This window comes from Symphalangus syndactylus, chromosome 12 (genome assembly GCF_028878055.3).
Source record: "Symphalangus syndactylus isolate Jambi chromosome 12, NHGRI_mSymSyn1-v2.1_pri, whole genome shotgun sequence".
In the NCBI taxonomy this organism is placed as follows: Eukaryota; Metazoa; Chordata; class Mammalia; order Primates; family Hylobatidae; genus Symphalangus; species Symphalangus syndactylus.
In genome coordinates, this window is record NC_072441.2 from 29,520,547 (window position 1) to 29,544,066 (window position 23,520).

At 37.0% G+C, this 23,520-nt stretch overlaps 1 protein-coding gene across 12 annotated transcripts in view; it reads right to left on the reverse strand.

The window, feature by feature from the left end:
• The window catches only part of SLC44A5 (solute carrier family 44 member 5), a 389,751-nt gene that overhangs the window by 132,556 nt on the left and 233,675 nt on the right, over positions 1–23,520 (reverse strand). For all 12 annotated transcript variants that reach the window (XM_063624059.1, XM_063624062.1, XM_063624063.1 and 9 more), the window contains one exon: positions 3,070–3,118. In XM_063624059.1, the coding sequence (XP_063480129.1) occupies positions 3,070–3,118 (49 nt within the window). The remainder of the gene's footprint in view (positions 1–3,069; positions 3,119–23,520) is intronic.

The following is a 23,520-nucleotide window of genomic DNA, read 5'->3' on the forward strand; positions in this document are numbered from 1 at the left end:
CAGAATATGATTATTTCTTTCATAGCTATGCTTGAAAATGTCAGCATTATTTAAAATTGCATCCTTTTTCCAGGATAGTTTTCCTATTTAAAACAAAAGGAAACAAACTCCATCTCTAAAACCCGAGATGATAACATGTGGCCTTTATTACAGGACGCCAGCTGTAGCAATTTGGACTTTATTTTCCTAGACTTGGGTCATAGGTCAAGCAAATGGTCATAACATTTTAATGACTTTGCCCTAATATAAGGAGAGAGAGATAAATAGAATAGGCTGAACTTTTTGTATGAGGACCTGTAAATCTTTGACCTCCCTTGACACAGCATACTTGGATCCACATCATATGCAGTGTCATGCCCCCTATAGACACGTTATAAAAACTAATTGACTTGAAAAATAGTATGAGGTGTATTCCATGAGACCTAGTAATGCAAATAGCACAGAGAACTCTGCTACTACTTTCCTATTAGCAGAGTATCTTATTTAGGAATATGAACCCAATATCACACCATTGGCATCTGAAAATGGTAGAGGGTTCAGATAGCATCTTAGCAAGAACTTTAAATAAAGACTTAGAAGTCCTGAAGTTTAAACCCATAAGTGAAGCTTTACTTATATATGCTGACTGTTTTGTCTCAAGTGTAATAATGCTATGGCCTTTACTCAGCCTCCTTTGAAGTTCATCCTTGTATTTATCCCTGGATTCTATGTCACACTGCTTCCTTCCCATTCTTGTTTTCTTTCCTTCACTCCTTAAATAAATGTGTATAGTACCCCTTACTCTATCAGAAGAATTATGCTAGTTGGTAATAATACAAAGATGAGATGTTCTTATCCTCAAAAATAAGTGGGCTTATAAGTAGGCTTCCTACAAGGCAGTACAGGAAGAGAAACAGTGGATTACATGATTCTTACCTAACAGAAGAAAGCATACTTCTCATGTAGCATCTTATCAGACAGCTTTCATTTCTTAGTTTTCTATGTGTATTCATTTCCAATGTCTAATGCCAAGGATAATGCTGAATATCTTTTTCATAAATCAATCATTTTTTTTTATTCTGTTGAATATTAGGGAGAAATCTTGGGGCCTAAAGCTCTAGTTTGTGAAAAGGGCCTGGGGAAACACCTTAAACTATCAAAATCATCTTCTCTTGGTTATTGGACAATAGCTCTCATACACCCAGTTCTTGGTAGATGGGAACAAATGAGACACTGAGTTCACCTCTCCCATGCATGACCATCATCCCTTCATCTTTTCTCAAAACAAATACAGTTGGGTGGTGACTAGGCACAAAATGCTGCCCTTGTGAACTGAGAGAAGAAAGCAGAACATAGTGGACTGACAAGCAGAGAATGCTGTAAGAGTCTGTCTGAATATCCAATAACATTTGAGATTTTTCAGGAGAGCTGCATGATGTAAGCACACGGTGTTATTAAAGCCAGTCCTGCTGCTAAAGGCAATGTGGAGAATTGGGGGCTTCTTACTTGCTCCTTAAACACCCCGATTATTTTCCCAGTAAGGACAGTATAGAACCCTGCTGCCTGAAAAAGTTACAAATGGGCCAACTATGTCTTCCTGTATTTATGCCCCCCTGGTTTTACAATGCTTTCCTCTGTTCTTGGATTGAAGGTGGAGGAAGGTCTGCCCACAGAATGACCAGCTCACCTTTGAAGGTCTTTGTGGTGCCGGAGGCATCACAAAAGGCCCCAGGTAAAAATAAATTACTTTCCTCACTGTGATTATCACAGTCATTTAGACGTTACCTGAACCACACGGTTCCATCATTAAATTCTACATGATGGAAGACAGGAGATCTCACCTCTTTTACTACACCTAAAACCAGCCAGGCATAATTCTGCTTTCTTATCTATGGCCTAGAAAGGCACACCTGTAATCTGTATTTCCTCTTTCTAAATGTGTCAGCCTATTTATTATAATTATTATTACTGTTGAATCTGATTTATACCTAAAGTTCCCTTGAAGCCAATAGGCTACATTCAATGCTTACAAATAAGTTATTGTAAAATGGATGTAATGACAGTAAAAGTAGCTACCACACTGAATGAGGCTGTTTGTATACTAGACAACAAAATGTATTCATGGTGTTACCATGGAGAGAATGGAGAGATTTTGGACTCATTTTAAAGAAGGTGCCTTTATTCTAAGTATGCCTTTAAATGAGTAACCTGAAACAAATGACTTGGTTTTTTACAAAATTAGAACAAACTGAACATACATCTCTTTAAAGCTGGGCTATTACGGGGACATAACAGTAAATGCTAACGTACATACTGATGGTTGGCACATGCAAATGAGCATGCTGATCGCTAGTTCACATCACGGTTCATTATGACATACAACTGCCAGAAATCAAAGTTAAGCAAAAAACTGCACAGTCTTCCCTCCACATGTAGACATTTTACCTCACAATCCCCTTTGTGATTAGCAAAAAGCTTGCAAATAGAGGCTAAAATAAATAATAAGAGGACTATGAATTACTGGCTAATTTTAAAATGGCACAGAAACTTGGAGAGGGCAGAAAGCACCAGCTGAGATGAGTACATATTTCCCTAGAGCATTTTAAACTATCTTAAAGTGCACACGATGCATTGGTGAATGACTGCCTCTGAGAAAGCACTCTGATCTTGGAAGCTGAGAGGCACAAATACTTGGCTTGGAAGAAGTTGGCATGGCAACTCTGCATTTGCAATGGTGAGTCCCAGGGTAAACAGGTGCATAAAACAACTACTTGAATGAGTTTGCTTCTCTACAAAGTGGTTAAATCTCATAAAGCGTTTTTTTCGCTTCTCTTTTTGAAAAGTACAAACACTTAGTTTAATAATGTAAGGCAGTTCATTTGCTAACGGGAGAAGATATTCATGACTCATGGAAAGATTTATTCTCTGTACTTTCCCTGTGTAAATAAGCTGACATTTAGGCAGAAATAAATCATTTTCCCCTCACAGTAGACACAATTCTCCATTGACTGGAAAACAGTACCTCCTCCATCCCCCAAAGCTTTCTGTGTGTGTTTAAAAAAACATATTCCCCAAAAAATAATTGCTTACCTGTTGGCAACAGGCCCCTTGAAATCTGGGTCATACGTCCTTGGATCACCTGCATTTAAAACAAAGACATTTTAAGCATATAAGCCAGCAAATAAATATAAAATATTAATGAAGAAATATCTACATATTGGTTAGTCCACTGCTCAGTGCAGTGATGAATTCATACTTTGGTTAGATGAAACGTAAGTATGTCTTGGTTACAGTTGTCAATTCTTTCTCCTCTCTCCAGCTTAGAAGGAGGACTGGGAAGAGTGGTTAAGGAACATATTCCATATACCCAGTAAATGTATCCTCCCACCATACTGACTACCAACATTAAAGATTGTATCCAGGGTAGCAAAACTTGAAGCCTTTATGGTCTGCAAAACAATTTTACCATCTTCCATCACCAAGTGTTGCTGAGGACTTGTGAGGTGCACAGTTCAATATGAGATGCCTCGTTATCCCAGCTCTCCCATTCCTCTCAGTAGATTAGACTTTCCTTCAAGAAGTTCAAATACTAGTTACTGTTGGTCTCTATCATGTTGGCTGTATGGTACATAAAAATTAGTGTTCTCTTATAAGAACATTTTTATTGCAGTGTTTTCAATCTACTGGCAGACTTCATGCCATCTGGGAAGGTGCCCTTGTCACTTTACTGCATTATGATTGTGATATATTACCCTTTTCTTTAAACAGTGAAAGTACACATGGAATGGCTTTTTTCTCCCTACATGTACTGTGTGGGCAGACCCAGTAACAAGTTATGTAAAGTCATTCCTGGCCAAGGGTGTGCATTTTGCAATCCCCGACTTCTTGACTCTTCCCCTAAAACCAAAGCACTCCCACCTGTTCCTCTAGGGATTTGTCCCTATAAAAAGGTCTGGTCCTGAATAAAAGATAAAATTTTCCTGTTTGAGACAGTTGATATGTACTTCAGTGCCAAGTTCTCTAGCACACTGTCTGCTTCTGTTTTTTGGACAGCTTATCTGAATCTGCCTCACTGCAACAGATAATATTAAAAGTGTTTAAGTCTACTTTATCTGAGAACTGACCATCCCTCTGTCCCCCAATCCACAGGAGTAGGTCTTTAGTAGTGACATTTCTTCTTTGTGCCTGTTTTCTGGCCATGGCCAACTGGATCTCGTTCAGATATTGGATCCAAGCTGGGCCAGTCAGATTCTCAATCCCAGGAATTTAGAATTAGAATGGACAATGAGTTATTCTCAGTAGAAGACTGGAACTGCAAAATATAAACCTCAAAAACAAGAGAAGCAGAGAAATCTGGCTTTCAAAAAGAAGTTATTGAAGTAAACGTTCAAAGAGAAACAGAGACGATGGTCCTAATGGCATTTATCTTGTGGTCTAGTTCCTACCTGAAGCCCAGCATTGAGTTTCATGAGATACCTTATAGTCTTAAACTGCATTCCCTTTTCTCACTTTTAACTAGATCAAATTGGTTACATGTAACAAAAGAGCCAAAGAGTCCTATTAATAATTCGTTCTCTCGGCTTACATTTTAACTATTCATTTTAACAACATTTTTTTGGGATCCTTGCCATGAACACTGGTGTGAGGATATGAAGAGGAATTTTTCAGACTAAGTCTGCCTTTACGAATCTCATACTTGAATAAGAAATATAAGCTCGAGAAGGCCGGACATGTGTGGCTCACATCTATAATCCTAGCACTTTGAAAAGCCAAGACTGGTGGACTGCTTGAGGCCAGGAGTTCCAGAGCAGCCTGGGTAACGTGGCAAAACCTCAAATTAGCTGGGCGTGATGGTGCACACCTGTAGTCCTAGCTATTCCAAAGGCTGAGGCATGAGAATCCCTTGAACCCAGGAGGCGGACGTTGCAGTGAGCTGAGATTGTGCCACTGTACTCCAGCTTGGGTGAGACAGCAAGACAGATGAGAGAAAGAAAGAAAGAGAGAAAGAAAAGAAAGAGAAAGGAAAGAAAGGAAGAGAAAAGAAAGAAAAAGAAAGAAGGAACGAGAGAGAAAGAGGAAGAAGGAAGGAAGGAAGGAAGGAAAAAAGGAAAGAAAAGAAACATAAGCTGGAAACACCATTTCAACACTGTGCGGTAAGAGCTGTGATAGAGAATGCTGTGGGGCACAGAGCGGGTCATGAATGAACAGACTTCACAAGCTCCTAACACTTAGCTCTGGTTTCATTTTCTGCTCATGCTCTGACCCTGTGCCCTTTGACTTGAATCTTTCACTCTGATTTTGAACACTAATATTTGCATCATTCCTGGTTCTAGATTTCAGTTCCCAAATCTGTCTGAACAGCTGAAATAGCTCAAAAACTTTTAGGGGTACAAGATTCCAACAATCCCCCATATCAAATATTCTAATTCCATAGATCTGAGGAATGGGCCTGAGAATCTGTATTTTTAAATGACCCACTAACTGACTCTGATGCACAGGCAGATTTGGGAACCATTAAGCTATTTGATTTTAGTCTCAATTTAATAACTACAACCCAGTTTACACACTGTCATTATGTCTAGTTCTACTTAACAGACCAACCTAATGGAGAAAATGAGGAGAAAATCAGGTCATCATGATGTGTATGAGTTTTGGGAAACACTACCATTAGATGTGAGGAGCCAGTGAAAGAGTTTTAGGAAGAGACACAGACATTCAAGAAAGTCAAATAATTTCAAGAAAAAGGAAAGATGATAAATTCTATAAAATTTATTCTCATTTGTACCAGGGACTACTGTAAGTTCTTTAGATGTAGGTCTGCCATATTGCACAATTCCACATAGAACGCAATGTGAATTGCACTTCTCTGAGCAGTGCAATGCAATAGACCTAGTGTATTTATTATGTCATTTAATGTTTCTAAAAATTCATGCCATTTCAATGTAATAAAATATGCCATTATTATTATTCTATTTTACAAATGAGGAAGTTGGAGTACAGAAAGGTGAGATAATTTTCCCTAGCTCACTCAGCTAACAAGAGGCGGAGGTGGCACTGGAAGGCAGACTGTCCAACTCCAAAGCCTGTGTTGAACCATTTAGCAGTAAGTTGCTCATTGGTCATTTTAAAGTAATTCCACAGATGAGTAAGGAGAAGACAGGTTTAAAGGGGTTAACAACTTCTATTGATTTTGTAATTATTTGCTGTTTACATTAAAGGTAGGCAAAACCAGCTTAAAAGTATTTAGGCTAGCTTCCAATTTTCCTGTTATTTGTACCTCACCAAGTGAGAAAGTGGATTGCAGTGTAAATGAAATGCCATTGTCGAATCTGCCTGAAAAGCTGACACTTTCTGATTGTAAATCCTGGCTGCTTTATATTTCAGTTGAAAATACACCAAAACCACAGTCAGGTGATAAGATTGAGCTGATTCTGTATAGTAATGACAGCTGGAAAGTGATTACTTCACCCTGCCCCCAGGTGATGGCAGAATTTGTATTGTTATGCAAATTTTTTATATCCTGCAAATCAATAGAGGGCAGTGCTTTTATAGGGGCCCTCACCTACTCTAATTACATCTCTGTAATAAATAGACTGAGGGGCCAGCTAAATGAAAAGAGCCACAGTGGTTCGCTGTCATGTGGCTTAGCTCCTTGAATGCAATTCGTATTTCTCACTTAAAGACAAAAAACTCTAAAATTATATAATATTTTATAAGCTTCTTAAGTCATTTGACTTTCTGATCACCAAACTGTCTTACAACAGTAAATTTAGAATCATTGAAAACATTTATAAAAGACAGCTACACATTGGTTGTTGTGGTTAACGGTTGGTATTGCAGCTACACAATGCAATTTCCAAACCAGAAATAATTCATGAAGATTAAGGAAAATAGTTCAGGTAATTAATTCAATTCATAGGTACAGATTTCACATGGCTCCATTGAAAGCAAATGGCAAGATAAAGCAGCCAGTCACGCTTAGAAAGATTCTTTTCTTTAAAAGTAATCTGTTTCTCAAAGAAAATGACAATATAACTACCATTGATAAGCTATAAAAAGTAAAAATCCAAAACATTTGATTTTATTCCTGCAGGAATATTCTCCTTCTGAGAACCTAATATTAATTCAGAGAGCAAAAAAGGAACTCAGGTGGGATAAATACATGTTCTAGAACTTAAAAGAGACCTACTGTGAGTAAGCAGGTCAGATAACTTTCCAGTGAACATGGAAAAATGGAGCAATACAAAGTTAAGACTTTAATATACAACAATAGCCAGCAGAGAATTGTGAATAATTAAGTATGTGTTTTATTTTATTTTTAAAACATGCTTTATAGTATGTCTATAAAAGAGGGCCTGTCATTTCATTCAAAGAAAGGGTTCTGTTTTCCTCTAAGTCTCACCAAATAATAAGGAATCATGTTCTTAGCCATTTCTTACAGGATGATGATCCCACTTCTTAGCCCAACACACGTGGCTTTTTACGATATGGCTCATCTCACCAGTCTTATTTCTTACAATGCCCCTCTTTTAACTTGATCGTATGCAATCCTGTACTATGTATGGTTCTCCCCTTTTCATATTCTGTTCCCTCTGAGTAATGTGACTTTCTCCTCCTTGTTCCCTTGGTGATGGCTAAAGGAGGCCTACACTTCCCCTCACAAACTTCCTACTGATTCTCAAGAAGGACAAGAACAAAGACATTCTACTGGCCACTGTGCCAAAGTGGGCCAAAGTGAATTCCACCCACTTTGACAGGAGAAGAATCCTGAGAACTTTCAAAGAATTTCATTCCAAAGCAGCTAATTCCATTAATCTCTGAGACACAGTACTTCCATTTGCATTGTTGAGCTTAGGACACTATAATACAGGTTATCTGTTTACATGTTGTAGTAGACAGAATAATGGTCTCCCAAAGATGTTCACATCCTAATCCCTGGACCCTGTAAATATGTTACCTAATATAAGGAAAGGGATTTTGCAGATGTGAATAAATTAAGGACCATGAGATGGTGAGATTAGCCTGGATTATCTGGGTGAGCCCAATGTGATCACAAGGGTACTTCTATAGGGAAGAGGGAGGCAGATGAGTCAAAGAAGGAAATGCGACAACAGAAACAAGATTGGAATGATGCAATGTTAGAAAAACTCAACTGGCTATTTCTGGCTTTAAAGATGTAAAAGAGTCATTAGCCAAGGAATACAGAAGCTTCTAGAACCTGGAAAAAGCAAGAAAATGGATCTCCCCTGGACATCCTGCTAATGCCTTGATTTTAGCTCACTGAGATGTATTTTGGACTTCTAAAATCTAGAAACATAAGATAATAAATTTGTGTTTTTCTAAGCCACACTTAGAATTGTGTGGTAATTCATTACCACAGCAACAGGAAGTTAATACACATGACTATTTATCCTACTAGATTACTACATAGTTTCTCTAGGGCAGAAATGAGATCTTGGTTATTTCTCTGTTCCTGTTACCTACATTAGTGCCTGTTGTACACATAGCAGGCATTCAATAAATATTTACAAGGTAAGTTTTAAAAGAATGTCAATGTAATTTTGATATCTTGTATATTTAATTTAGATTATGAAAATACAACTAAAGGATCAATCTTGGCAGTCACCAGCAAATCATTTTAGATAAATTTCAACTTAGATTAAAGGAAGTTAATAGACTCCTAGAAGTGCACTGATGTGAAAAATTACTCCCCTTATCACCAACACTAATTCAGTATCCGATTGTAATGTCAAGGCAAGTAGAAGCTGACAAAGGAAGTAAGGGAGAAAGTATCCCATATTGGTGAATAAAAACTGGGTATCAAATTAACTGGTATGAAATGTTATTTCTACCATCTATAAGCAGTATGATCTTGGGAGAATTACTTTTTGCCCCCTAACCTTCCATTTTTATCCATAAAATGATAGATAATGGAGGGAAAAAAAGTTGAGAAACAATTTCTACCTTCAGAGGAGACCAATTAACATGGGAAACAGTAAAATGTAAATTACCCACATAACTAAAGTGATCAGTGTAGAATCAGTACAAACCAACTTGTTGAACTGACACGTTGGCTACAAATAATACCAATAATTCTAGAAGGATTTCAGTGACTAAGCTGAGTGTGATGGTTATGGAATAACTTTTAGAAGGAGAGAAATTTTAACCATGCTTAAAGAATGTGTCATGTGTGAAAGCTAGACAACAGCACATACTTAGCTGTAACAAAGAGCTATGCTTAGGGGACAAGACATGACAGCAGTTAGAGGAATTAAGCACATTACCAGGAGTTGGAGGAGGACTTACACCACTCCCAAAGTCTTCTAAATAAGCAACATAATTGTTATGTGTTTATATATTTGATGCAGAGGAAATAAGAAAGTTAAGGCAGATGAATCAATGAGGAAATGGCTGTTGTATTTCAGACATAAGATGGTAGATGCCTGGCTGAGGCTGTAGCTGTGAGAGAGGATGAGGTAATTCAAGAAGCATTACAGAGGAATACATTTGTTGGGGGTGAAAGAAAGGGCATGGTACGCTGCTTCATCACCTAATGATGACAATGCCTCATGCAGAAAATGATGAGCATTCCAGAAACTCATCTCAGGCAGAAACATGACCCCACATTGGACATGGCATGATTAATGGAAATGCAAATGAGATTCCTTCGGCACTGATTTCAAACCAAACAATACAGTGGTATCATGACCTATGATGGTTGTTTTTCTCCCAGTCTGAGTAACTTCCTAAACATGAGATGATGAATCACCTTATATTCTACCAAGAATGTCAAATCTCCTGTTTTAAGAAACATTTTCCAAATCACTAGGATGTTTTTTAAGTAGTTTGCATCATCATTTGAAATAATTTGCCCTATATGAACGCAAATCATAAACACTTCAGTTATAACCTTAGAAGTAATAACTAAAAGAAGCACCTCAAAAGAAAAAATATATAAAGCACTCAGGCTGCCTCTTAACAGACTGATTTTATAGGCAGTGCTGAAGGATGGACGTTTAGGGGGCATTTGAAATGCACTTTTGAAAAAATGATTTTTCTTGATTAGTGTGACAAAGCAGTGAATTTGTGCTACAGAACAGCCATGAATTATTGGATAATCACACATCATCTCAGAATAAATAAATTCTGAATCAATATTGATTTAAAAAGAAAGTCTGGAAGCAAACAAGAACATGAATTGAGCTTGAAGGTTATCAGCTTGGGTTTTCTAACATTTCTTTCTAGCTATATTTGTATTTTATTGCTCAACATGAATCACTCAAAAAATAAAAAAACCCATGAAATACTCTAATTACATTGAAACAACTCCTTATTTTCCTCTAGTTCCAAAGGTTATGCAATTTATCATGCCAGGCCCTTTTCCCCTACCTTCTAAAAAAAAGTAACAACTTCACAATTAAAGATGGAAAATGAGCAGCATACGCATTCGCCCAAAATATAAAACAAGTGACTTCATCTTGCTTTTCTGAGTGCGGAGTTCAGGCAGCAGCACAGTAAATGAATAAAGATTGGGGAAAATGATAATTTTCATCATTAAATAAATATAAAAATTAAGTTCTTCTGTAAGAAAGGGAAAATTGTCTTTAAAGTTATAGCCAAGTAAAAGACTTTCTATTAAACTTAAGAATAAATACTACTAAAGAAAAACAGCAAGAGTTTGTCAGTTTATCACAAGTGCATAAAGCAGTTTGGTAGCTAGTGATAACATCTCTCCTGATTCCTCATATCACCCACAGGTTATTGATGAGAATAAAATTAAACTGCTTATCAACTCTGACTTTTGCCACAACTCAAGAAGATAGACATTAATAATCACCGGGAAAACATCCCTATTCCTGGGCCTAAACTGTAGGAAAGAAAACATATTTTAGTGCACAATTTCTACCCACAATGCATCATGATCTAACAAATAAAAACTACAGGTGGAGTATTCTATTAGAATCTGTATCACATAGATGCTTCTATTTACAAGGTAACTGAGCAAAAATGGTAGTAAACTATGATCTCTCACCAATGGGTCAGGCCAGTCACTTAGAACTATAAACAGGAGAAACAGCAGACAACAGAGATACATACAACCTATTGTATTATCCACTACAAGTTGTTATTGAGAGAGAGAAATAGAGAGAGAGAGAGAGAGATCTTCTTGCCCAGGGCTAAGGGAGTGGTGGTGAGTGTGTGTGTGTGTGTGTGTGTGTTACAGATTAAGATAATCATAAGAAATAGATGCCTAGGGCTGATCTCACCCTCTTTTGGAGTCCTATCTCCCTGGCTAAAGTCAAAGATACAAATAGCCTGGATTTTATATACTTGTAAATTCTGTGGACCATATGTGAGGCAGAAATGTCAACTAAATTTTTTTCTCACGAAATGAATTTTTCATAAAGAGACTGAACATATTGTAAACTAATTGTCAGAAGAAAACCTTGGGATTACTTCTCTTATATTCCACATAGATTTGGAAGAGAGTGAAAGACTAGGGAAGGAAAACCTGGCATTAAGAAAAGGGATTTGCCTCATATTCTTCCATGATGCCAGTTGTACAAAACTGTGAAGATAAATCTGCACAGAGAAACTATACCTGCTAGCTTCAATTCCAAAAGTATTGTAGGCTCCCTTCTCTCTCTCTCTCTCTCTGTCAAAGCAACTAAAAATTTGAGATATAAAGCTTAAAGAATATCTTAAAAGCACTATAAAATTGACAAAATAGTGGAAAAATATCAGGCCAAAATACAGGAAAAGGGAGAATCCAGAGAAAGAAAGACACTACTAAAGCTATTATAGCCTCAAAGATATTTATCAACTTAGCAAATTCCATGAGCAAGGGGGCCAGAAGACATAACCTAGAGGCTGTTCAAGATGAGGGCTCAAATAGACTGTCCCTCCATAGAGTTGGAACTTCAGAGAGCTATCCCTCAGGTTAAATCCACCATATCCTTAAGAATGGTGGCACTAAGCAAAAAGATGAGGAAAAACACCTCATTTGAATTTGCAGTGTATGTGAAGTAATCAAACTCTATTCGATCTGTAGGTGCTCCTAGAAAACTGACAGATTAATAACAACAAAAGACCTCTGTTGGAATGTACTTTTATTCTATGTGTTCTCGTAATAGTTTTCCAAAGAAAATATGCAGCTCACACAAAAAAAGCTACATCAGGAAACAAGACACCAAGAAAGAACTAGATCATTAGCAAACAGAAATAGATATACAAAGTCTTCAGACATTTAAATTATTAGTCCTAGGTTATAAAACAACTATGTTTACTGTTTTTTAGAAATAAAAGACAAACTTGTAGATAAATGTGAAGAACTATTAAAAGTTACCTAGTAGATTTGAAAATGAAGCAAATTGAATCAAGAAAATCACAACAAATGAAATGCAACTCAGTAAATAAATTTGACATCATATTAGACACAGCTGAAGAGACAATTAGCAAGTAAGTCAACATAAATTATTTAGAATGTAGCACAGAGAAATAAAGAGATGAAAAATATTAAAAAATAGTTGCTGGGCCAGGCGTGGTGGCTCACACCTGTAATCCCAGCACTTTGGGAGGCCAAGGCATGTGGATCACCAGAGGTCAGGAGTTCTAGACATGGTGAAACCTCATCTCTACTTAAAATATACAAAAAATTAGCCAGTGTGGCAGTGCACACCTGTAGTCCCAGCTGCTTGGGAGGCCAAGGCAGGAGGATTGCTTGAGCCTGGGAGGCAGAGGTTGCAGTAGCTGAGATTGTGCCACTGTACTCCAGCCTGGGAAACAGAGCAAGACTCCATCTCAAAAAGGTGAGGAGTGCCTCTGCCCGGCCACCCCGTCTGGGATGTGAGGAACGCCTCTGCCTGGCCGCCCCGTCTGGGAAGTGAGGAGCGCCTCTGCCCGGCCACCCTGTCTGGGAGGTCTACCACGGAGGCCAGACGCAATGTGGGGGCTGGACGTGGTGGCTCACGCCTGTAGTCCCAGCACTCTGGGAGGCCAAGGTGGGTTGATCACTTGAGGCTAGGAGTTTGAGGCCAGCCTGGCTAACATGGCGAAACATATGAAAAATACAACAGACAAACCAACCAACCAACCCCGCAACAACAAAACGGGTCTACCCTGGAGTCATACTCTAATTTTTTCTGTTTTCCTCCCTTTCTGATCCTTTGTCCCACTTTTTCTTCCTCTTCCTTCTCCTTCTTCTTTGTCAAATAGAGGATTGAGTTATTATCATTGATCCATACAAAGTCCCTCTCTCATTTATTTTCTTTAATTCCCACCCCCCATTTCTATTCCGTCTTCCCATGTGCAACCTTCCTAATATGTTTGATATGCATCTTTTTGTTTGTATGTATTTTTAGAAAATGTTTATTGTTTTGTGTGCAAAAAAAATTAATAAAAAAATAGTAGTTGTTATACTGAGGATGGAATGTGAGGATGGAATGCGAAGTTCTAACAGATATCAAATCAGATTTCCAGAAACAGGGAATAGAGATATACAGATAATGGAGACAGGCAATGAAACAAAATAGCCACCAACATAGAATTCTATATCTGGTGACAATATGTTCAAAAGAAAGGGTGAAATAAAGACACTTTCAGGCAAAACAAATGGGAGTTTGCCCCAGCAGGCCCTCACTAAAATACATTGTGTAATGAGAGAAGAAAAAGTAAGCCAGATCAAAGACTTTTGATGAAAGAAGAAATGCAGAGTGAAGAACTATGGAGAAAGGAGAATGATCACATATTATTTAAAGCAATAATTAATAAAGTCTTGTGGGGTTAAATAAAACAAGAGAAAATTATGGCAATAGTATAATATAATCCAAAAATTGAAATATTATGAACTTTCGGTATTATGTAAAAAAGGGTAAAATATGAATGCATTTTAAACTTTTATAAGTATGCAGGCTGCAATTTTAAAAGAGTAGAATCAGCATACATTACTTCCAGACTAGTAGAGGAAGGAAAATAGAATAAGAAATTTAGTCCATCTATAATCAGGTAAGAAAGAAAAGGAAAATAAACATAGACTAGTCTGGGAAATAAGAAAGCACAACATAAGATGATATATACTGCTATGGACTGAACGTTTATGCCCTCCCAAAGTTTATATGTTGAAGTCCTATCATGCCCCCCAACCCCAACTCAACTATGATGGTATTTGGAAGTAAGGGCCTTTGAGGGTGGTAGGTTTAGATAAAATCATGAGAGAGGGGTTCCCATGATTAGATTAGAGTTCTTATAAGAAGACGAAAGGAGACCAGTGGTTTCCCTTTGCCATGTGAGGACACAGCAAGGGGATGGCTGTCTACCAGCCATCTACAAATCAGGAAGAGGGCACTCCACCAGAATCAAATCAGCCCACACCCTGATCTTTAACTTTTCATCTCCAGAACTGTGAGAAATAAATGTGTACTGTTTGAGCCACCCAGTCTATATAGTATTATGTTACAGCAGCCTGAGTAGGCTAAGAAATATACAAGCTCAAGTTTATTTACAATTACATTCAACACAAAGGGACAAAATATGCCTGTAAAAGATAAAATTGTCATACTAGATAAAAAACAAAATCCGACTACATGCTATATGTATATACAAAAAAAAGGATAGAAAAAGGTTGAAACAGGCCGGGCATGGTGGCTCATGCCTGTAATCCCAGCACTTTGGGAGGCCAAGGCGGGCAGATCACGAAGTCAGGGGTTCAAGACCAGCCTGGCCAACATGGTGAAACCTTGTCTCTACTAAAGATACAAAAACTTGGCCAGGCGTGGTAGCGTGCACCTGTAATCCCAGCTACTTGTGAGAAAGGAGAATTGCTTTAACCCAGGAGGCGAAGTTTGCAGTGAGCCAAGATTGTGCCATTGCACTTCAGCCTATGTGACAGGGTGAGACTCCACCTCAAAAAAAAAAGAAAGAAAGAAAAAGGTTGAAACAAAAGGATGGAAAAAGATAAAGCATGTGAATTTTAACCAAAAGGAATGAGTTGAAGTTGATCTCTAGAAATCGAAATTATAGTAAAATACATTACTATTAGGTTGGTGCAAAAGTTATTGTGGTTTTGCCATTGACAGTACGGCAAAACTCGCAATTACTTTTGCACCAACCTACAGCAATAAAGAGGGTCATTTCATAATAATAAAAGTTCAGTTAACTAGGAAGATGTAATAATTTTAATTACATGCACTTAATAACAAAATTCAAAATGTGAATGTGTAGAACCACGAGGAGAAAGAGACATAATCATGGTAAAGATTGTAACACTTTCTCAGTAATTTATCCAATATTTTGATCAAAGAGACAAAAATCATCAGTAAGTGTGCACTCTATTCAATAAATGGTGGTAGGACAATGGATATCTATAAAGAAAAAATAATAATAAACTTGGACATTACCTTACATCAGGCACAAAAATCAATCTCAGATAGAAAAGCATGAAGTGAGAGGTAAAATTATAAAGTCATTATCACCTCAGAGAGAGGATTTATTAAGCAGTGCACAAAGAGAACTAGTTATAAAATGAGTCTATTTGTAGAGAGACAGATATAAGGTATTTTTACATTTATTGGAAGCATTGGGCTTTCTTCCGTCTATTACACTGGTATCAGTAAATGAGTTCTAATGTAAGGGAAAGCATTGCCACACTTGGCAAGATAATGCACTTTGATGTACCCAACTCTACAAGGATGTTCTTGAGGATGGAACTAGAGTGGTTGTACTGAGAGTGGTTTAGAAAGCCTGGCCACTTTAAGAGTCTTCCATTCCAGTCTTTGAGATTCTGTCGCCCCACCCCCCCAAACCATCGCCCAAAAGGACTCATCATAATGAATAATACACTTTACCAAAAAAAAAAAAAAAAAAGAAAAGAAAAAGAAATTTTATTCATGGAAAGGCTCAATAAAGAGAGGGATAACACTGAATTACTAATATCTAGAATATGTAAAAAACCTCTTTTTGTTTTTAAAGAGCTTTAAATCAAAAGAACCTTGAAGCAAAACTGGAATCTGTTCTATTATTTTTGAAAAACAGGATTTCTTTGGAGTACTGATAAAAGACTAAGAAGATTCTTATACCCCATAAGTTATCTACCTAAGGAAAAAACAAAGATAAATTCTGTGTTTTAAGATACTTTTTGTGCTTTATGTTGTCTTCTTTTCCTCTTTTTTTTCTTCAACTTGTATCTTAAGTTTCAAGGTACATGTGCAGGATGTGCAGGTTTGTTACACAGGTCAAAGTGTGCCATGGTGGTTTGCTGCACAGATCAACCCATCACCCGGGTATTAAGTCCAGCATCCCTTAGCTATTTTTCCTGATGTTCTCCCCCACTTCCAGTCCCCCTAACAGGCCCCAGTGTGTGTTGTTCCCCCCATGTGTCCATGTGTTCTCATCGGAGAACTTCTGTTTTTTTTTGTTTGTTTGTTTGTTTTTTTATTTTAAAGACAAAACTTTATAAAAACATGAGCAAAAGACTTGGATAGGAACTTCAGAGAAGAAAATCCAAATGGTCAACAAATAATGAAATCATATTCAATCTCATTAGTAATTAGGAAGATATACATTAAAACCACAGAGAAATTATTATATACCCCCAAAGATGCATAAAAATTGAAAAAGCTTGATAATATGATGTCTTGACAAAGATGTGGAGTCTTATACACTGCTAGTGAGAATAAAAATTGTAGAAGTGTTTTCAAAAAGTTTGGCATGATCTGACCCTATAAAAGAACAATTTCAGTCCTAAATATATACCGCATACTACGTGTATGTGCATTAAGATACATGGATAATAAGGTTCATGGCAGCATCATTTGTAATAGCCAAAAATTTAAAACAATCTAACGTTTTTGAAAAGTAAAGATAAATAATGACATAGTCGTACAATAGGATACTAAACAGTTACTTCTTTGCTAAAGTAATCACTGTCTTGAATTTCATGATCATCATTTATTTGCTTTTCTTGTAGTTTACTATTTCTTATACATTCCTAAATAATATAATTTGTCTATTTTTGGCTTTACATAGATGGAATCAGATGATACGTGCTTTTTCCTCTTATCCTTATTATGTTTGTTAGATTCATATGGCCGTACGTATGTTCTCTCTCACTCTTTCTAAGACATACTCACACACTCACTCACAAAACAGAGGAAAATGAAAGGTTACATTTTTCCAAACAAGAAATCCAAAACGTGTTAGCAATATTACTTCAAAGACTCGAGTAATCCAAGTTCAGAGACTGAGACAGTCCATTCAGTGAGCCAACTGAGCATCTGCTATCATTCTGATTACAGCTGGAAATCTGTGTAACTTTAGCAAGTCACTTCTCTAACTCAAGATATAATAATTTTTTGACTATCTATTAGTCCTCATACAGGTTTTGTTTATTGTCAGTCATCCCTACTAGAATTTAAGAGAGTCAACTTTAAGAGGGCAGGAACTTTGTCTGTTTTGTTTATTACTGCATGCCCCACCACTCAGAACAGTGGTTCTGGATAATTGTAGATGCTGATTAAATATTTGCTATGAACAAATAATAAAATTTCTCTTAGAGCTGTCTTTTTAAAACATTATTTGTTCTGCTACTTTTTATTCACCCTCCACACAGGCTGCTGCCAGTTAGGCTTTTCATAATGCTGCTCATGCAACCATTGGCTAGAATGCATCATAAAACTGACTTAAGAAGTGTTCTGCTTTCACATTTTAAAAGTCTAAACAGCCAGCCGGATTTCCAACTTACTTTCTGCAGAGAGATAATGATGACAAAGTCACAAGGCAGGATTAATATGTACACTTCCAAGCAATTTCTAGTCACTTGGTTGCTTCAGTTACATTTCTGCCAATAGTCATTCCCTCCTGCTGAGGCAGCTAAGGAGGGGTGGCACCTCCAGCTTTCAGTTCAAAAACAGTAATATGGGGTAAGGTAAAACCTATTCTCAACACTTTTCCAAGGATTCTTCTTCCACATTGTATTCACTTGAAGGCCTGCAAATTAACACATGACCTTTCACTCACTACTGATTTTTAAAATGAATGAAATGTTTTAGAATCCAAATATAAGTTAGCAGAGGGATTTTAGAACAAAGTTTCTATTTCTAAAGAACATATATAGGTTATATGTGTGGAATCACTATAGATGTCTGTTTCTCTAACCATAAATTCCCTTGATCATCCTAGTGCCATAGGAAAGTCTCTTAGAACACTGAGGCTGAACCCTTTAAAGCTGTGTGCAGGTGGGTGTTCTAGGCATTCGAAGATAATTCAGGTTATTTCATTTCCAATCATTCCCCAAACTTCCTGATTGGTGGAATATTTGAATTAAAATATCTGGAAGTATTGGGAGAAAAGCTGAGTGTTGGGAGAGAAGCTGAGGCAGGGCTTACATGTCTCATAGACTTGCTGGCTCCCAACTTCTAGCACTCCCATTATCTCAAGCAGCCATGTGTTTCTCATTCACTTGATACACTGTTTCCTTTCAACTCCCACATCCTCACTACCTGTTTCTTTGTTTGAGCACCAATAAATAGCATGGGCTCCCAGAGCTTGGGGGCCTTCACAGCCTCCACACTCGCGATGGCCCCCTGGTCCCACTTTCTGTCTCAAACTATCTTTTTCTTATTTCTTTGACTCTGCCGGATCTCGTCACCCCCACGACCTGGTGTTGGGTCTGATCACTCCAACACAGAAAAGCTTACAAAAATCAAAGGATCATCCAGTGGCCCAACCAACTCTTGAGCTCTTAAGTAAAACCTCCTAGGTCTTCTTTTTCTCCCAGGAATTTTCCAGAATTTCTGAGGTACCTATTTTTGACTCAGATCTTTTAGGTAGCCCTATGTTCTCAAGGAGAAAGGAGCTCCGGGCTTCTTTTCTGTGCCACAGTGACACCAATCCAAGGAGGGGCCACTACCTTCTTCTACTTAGGTCAACATTAAAATTGAGAAATATTACTTCATTATGTCATAATATATATCTGTTTCTCGATGTCCACTTTCCCACCACTGTGTGCTATCAGTTACCGTCATAAATGAGAGGTTGGTAAGATGTGCTTATTTATTAATATACATTTAGTCAAAACTTTTAAAGTATGGAATTCTCTATGTTTAACCAACAAAAATTTCCCATACACATTCTTATTAATGAAAATTTTACAAAGAAATAAAACCAAGGTTGATGCACATGAAGACATAAAGAGCTCTTAACTAATTTAAAAAATACTATATAAAAATTATAAACTGTATTTTGTACTAGGAACAACAGATGTAGTAGAAAGAGCTAATCAAGATGCAAAAAGTTTATATTCTAACACTATGTTTTTGACTCAATATGTAACCTTGAAAAAATCATTTTGCTTTCTTATGTCTCAGTTTCTGTTAAAGGAAGAATATAATCCATACACTACCTATATCACAACTGGAAAAGTCAAATGAGATCATGATGTGAAATTATTTATGATATTTCCATTAATGTGAGAAAGTATTGTGATTATTACTGTTACATATTAAATGACATGTGAAATGTCTGACAGACAAGAGGTCCTCAATAAAAATTACAGTTAGGCATCACATAATGATGCTTCAGTAAATGATGAATCACATACATGAAGGTGGTCCTCCAAGAAAATAGTGGAGCTGAAAATTTCCTATTGCCTAGTGACTTAATAGCCATTGTAACTTCATAGCACAAAGCATTACTCATGATTGTGATGTTGGTAAATAATACTATGCTGTCAGTTGTATAAAAGTATCACACATACAATTATTTACAGCCACGATACTTGATGATAATAAATGACTATGTTACTTGTTTATGTATTTACTATACTGTATTTATTTAGAAAAAAACAGTAAATTGTAAAACAGCCTCAGGCAGGTCCTTCAAGAGGTATTCTAGACCTCTTGAAGTCAGTGGCTTATGTCTATAATCCCAGCACTTTGGGAAGCCGAGGTGTGCAGATCATCTGAGGTCAGGAGTTTGAGACCAGCCTCATCAACATGGTGAAACCCCATCTCTACTAAAAATACAGAAATTAGCTGGACATGGTGGCGGGCACCTGTAACCCCAGCTTCTCAGGAGGCTGAGGCACGAGAATCGCTTGAACTCAGGAGGCGCAGGTTGCAGTGAGCTGAGATAGTGCCACTGCACTCCAGCCTGGGTGACAAAGCAAGACTGCCTCAAAAAAAAAAAAAAAAGAGATATTCTAGAAGAAGGCCTTGTTATCATAGGAGATGACAGCTCCGTGCATGTTTTTGCTTCTGAAGACCTCCCAGTGGGACAAGATGTGGAGGTGGAAGACGGTGATATTGGTAATCCTGACCCTGTGTAGGCCAGGCTAACATGTATGTTTGTGTCTCTGTTTTTAACAAAAAGTTTAAAAATTAAAAAATATAAAATTAGGAAAAAGTTTATAGAATAAGGATATAAAGAAAATTTTTTGTACAGCTGTTTATGTTTTTTTTTTTTTTTTTTTTTTTTTTTGAGATGGAGTCTCGCTCTGTCGCCCAGGCTGGAGTGCAGTGGCGCAATCTCGGCTCACTGCAAGCTCCACCTCCCGGGTTCACGCCATTCTCCTGCCTCAGCCTCTCCGAGTAGCTGGGACTACAGGCGCCCGCCACCACGCCTGACTAATTTTTTGTATTTTTAGTAGAGACGGGGTTTCACCATGGTCTCGATCTCCTGACCTTGTGATCCGCCCGCCTCAGCCTCCCAAAGTGCTGGGATTACAAGCGCGAGCCACCGCGCCCGGCCAGCTGTTTATGTTTTAACCTATTATTACAAGATTCAAAAAGCTTAAACAATTTAAATTTTAAAGTAAAAAAGTTACAGAAAGTTAAGGTTAATTTATTATATATTAGACATTTTTAATAAATTTAGTGTAAACTAAATACACAGTAATATACAGTAATATCCTAATACACAGTAATGTCCTAGGCCTTCACCTCACTTACCATTCACTCACTGACTCACTCAAAGCAACTTCCAGGAAGTCTTGAAAATTAATTGTAAGTGCCGTATTTACAGGTGTGCCATTTTTAATCTTTTATACTGCAGTTTTACTGTACCTTTTCTATATTTAGATATGTTTAGGTACAGAAATACTTGCCATTGTGTTACAATTGCCTACAATATTCAGTACAATAATGTGCTGCACAGATTTGTAGCCTACGAGCAATAGGTTATACCATATGGCCTAGGTGTGTAGTAGGCTATACCATCTAGATTTGTCTAAGTACATGCTATGATGTTTGCACAACAACAAAATTGCCTAACAATGCATTTCTCAGAACATATTCCCATCCTTAAGTGGCACATTGCTGCATTTCCTATCTTTTTTCCCAACTCTTCTCCTAAGTACTCAAATCAATTTTAATTCCCACATCCATGCTATCCAATCCATCTTCTATTATCTTACTTGCAGGAATTTAGAGAAAGAAAAGAATTAACTTTATGCCTTTTCTTGGCCTTAGCTGCTGGTGTCTTTCCAACCTCTAAAAGAACCAAGAGAACTTCCTGTATCTCATCACTAAAAGCTTTTGAACTTGGAGGCTCAGGCAGCCTGTGATACTATTCAGTGATAGAGAGCCCTTAAAATGTGAACGTGTCCTGACCAAAAACTTCCATCTAAGTTCATTTCAACCTCTGAAAAGGTTTCTCTGAGCATTGAGTAGAATTGGTATTTCACTGAGTGCTTTCTCTGTAAGGCCCTATCAGAGACACAAAGATGGATAAGAAACAACTCCTCTTGTGAAGCAGAAATACACAAATGTACAATGACTGTAACACAAGAACTCAAAGAGTGCTTAAAGAGGAAACACAAAGGCCCTGGAAAATGTGAGGGAAAGACAGCTCATATTTAGCTGTGAAACCAGGAAAAGCCTCACATAAGGAGGTGGTCTGCAAGCTGGACTTTGAAAGAGGGGTAAGAAAATGGGCCCAGTGGGTGGAGGAAGGAAAACTTGGGATAGAAAATCCAGTGTGTCAAGGAAATAGTGAACCATGAGAAGAGAAATGGATAATTATGGTCATAGTTTAAGTTAAAGACTTACTCAAATCAGCTAGTTTTCTTTCTTACTAATTTAACTTTAACCTTGCTCTCAAATCTCATTACAAAAAGATAAACATGCATCAAAGAGTTATATGTCACACATCACTTCCAGAAAACCCGTCCCAGAACTTCAGAAATGTTAGAAAACAACTTGCCTTTAAAATTTAACATGGTTTTTGCACTAGTCTGTTTCTAGTTCTGTGCTTTTTCAATGTCACTTACACACACACACACACACAAATACACACAACATAGTCCTGCATACTATTGATTAGGAAAGATTTTTAATACATTAGCTACTTTATTTCCTACCAGAAACTGTATCTGATTCATTGTTTAAGTACTAAATAAAAATATAAAGAGAAGAACAGAACAGAAAATAGGTAAGTTTGAGCAGCCAGGTTTTTCCAGTAGATACCTCAGGAAAAAATACTTGAAATAATGTAAATCAAGATACAGTGAATACATGAGGCACAGGGGAAAACTGTTATGAATTAAAGATGTTTGATAAGTGTGCATGCCATACTTGCTATATTTAACCTTTAGCTATTGTTTTGCTAGTGCTGTACTTTATATATTTAAGACTCAATTTGGTATGTTAGTAAAAGTTTTGCATTGCATTATTTTTTAAAACTTTTTTCTAGCTTTATCAATGTATAACTGGCAAATAAAAATTACATACATTTAAGGTATATAATGTGATGATTTGTAACTACTACAATCATACTAATTAACAGTAGCATCTCACATAGTTACCATTTTTGTGTGTGTGGTGAGAACACTTAAGATATATTCCTTTTGGAAATTTCAAATATATAGTGTAGCATTATTAACTGTAGTCACCATGCAGTACTTTATACCCCCAAAATTTATTTTTTGCAGTTGAATAATTTTTTATTAACATTATTTTTAACCAACAAATCATAATTGTGTACATTCATGAATGGGATATGATGTGATGGTTCAATACATGTATACAATGTAGAATGATTCAATCAAACTGATAAACATATCCCTTATGCTTGTTACCATACTTTGTGGTGAGACATTTGAAATTTAAACTATTTTGAAATATACAATGTATTATTGACTTAGTCACCCTGCTGTGCAATAGATGTCAAAAACCTATTCTTCCTAAGTGAAACTTTATAACCTCTGACCAACAATTTCCCATTCCCTCCCTTCCCTACCCTCTCCCTGCAACCTCTGGTAACTACCATTCTACTCTCTCTTTTATGAGTTTGACGTTTTGAGATTGTACATATAAGTGAGATCTTGCAGTATTTGTCTTTTTGTGCCTGGGCATATTTCACTTATAATACCCTCCAGGTGGCTCCATGTTTTTGCAAATGACAATTTTCTTTTCTTTTTTTTCAAGGTGGAATAGTATGCTATTATGAATATATGCCATTTTCTTTTCTTTTTTTTTTTTTTTTTTCTGGAGACAGGGTCTCACTGTGTCACTCAGGCTGGAGTACAGTGGCGTGATGTCAGCTCATAGC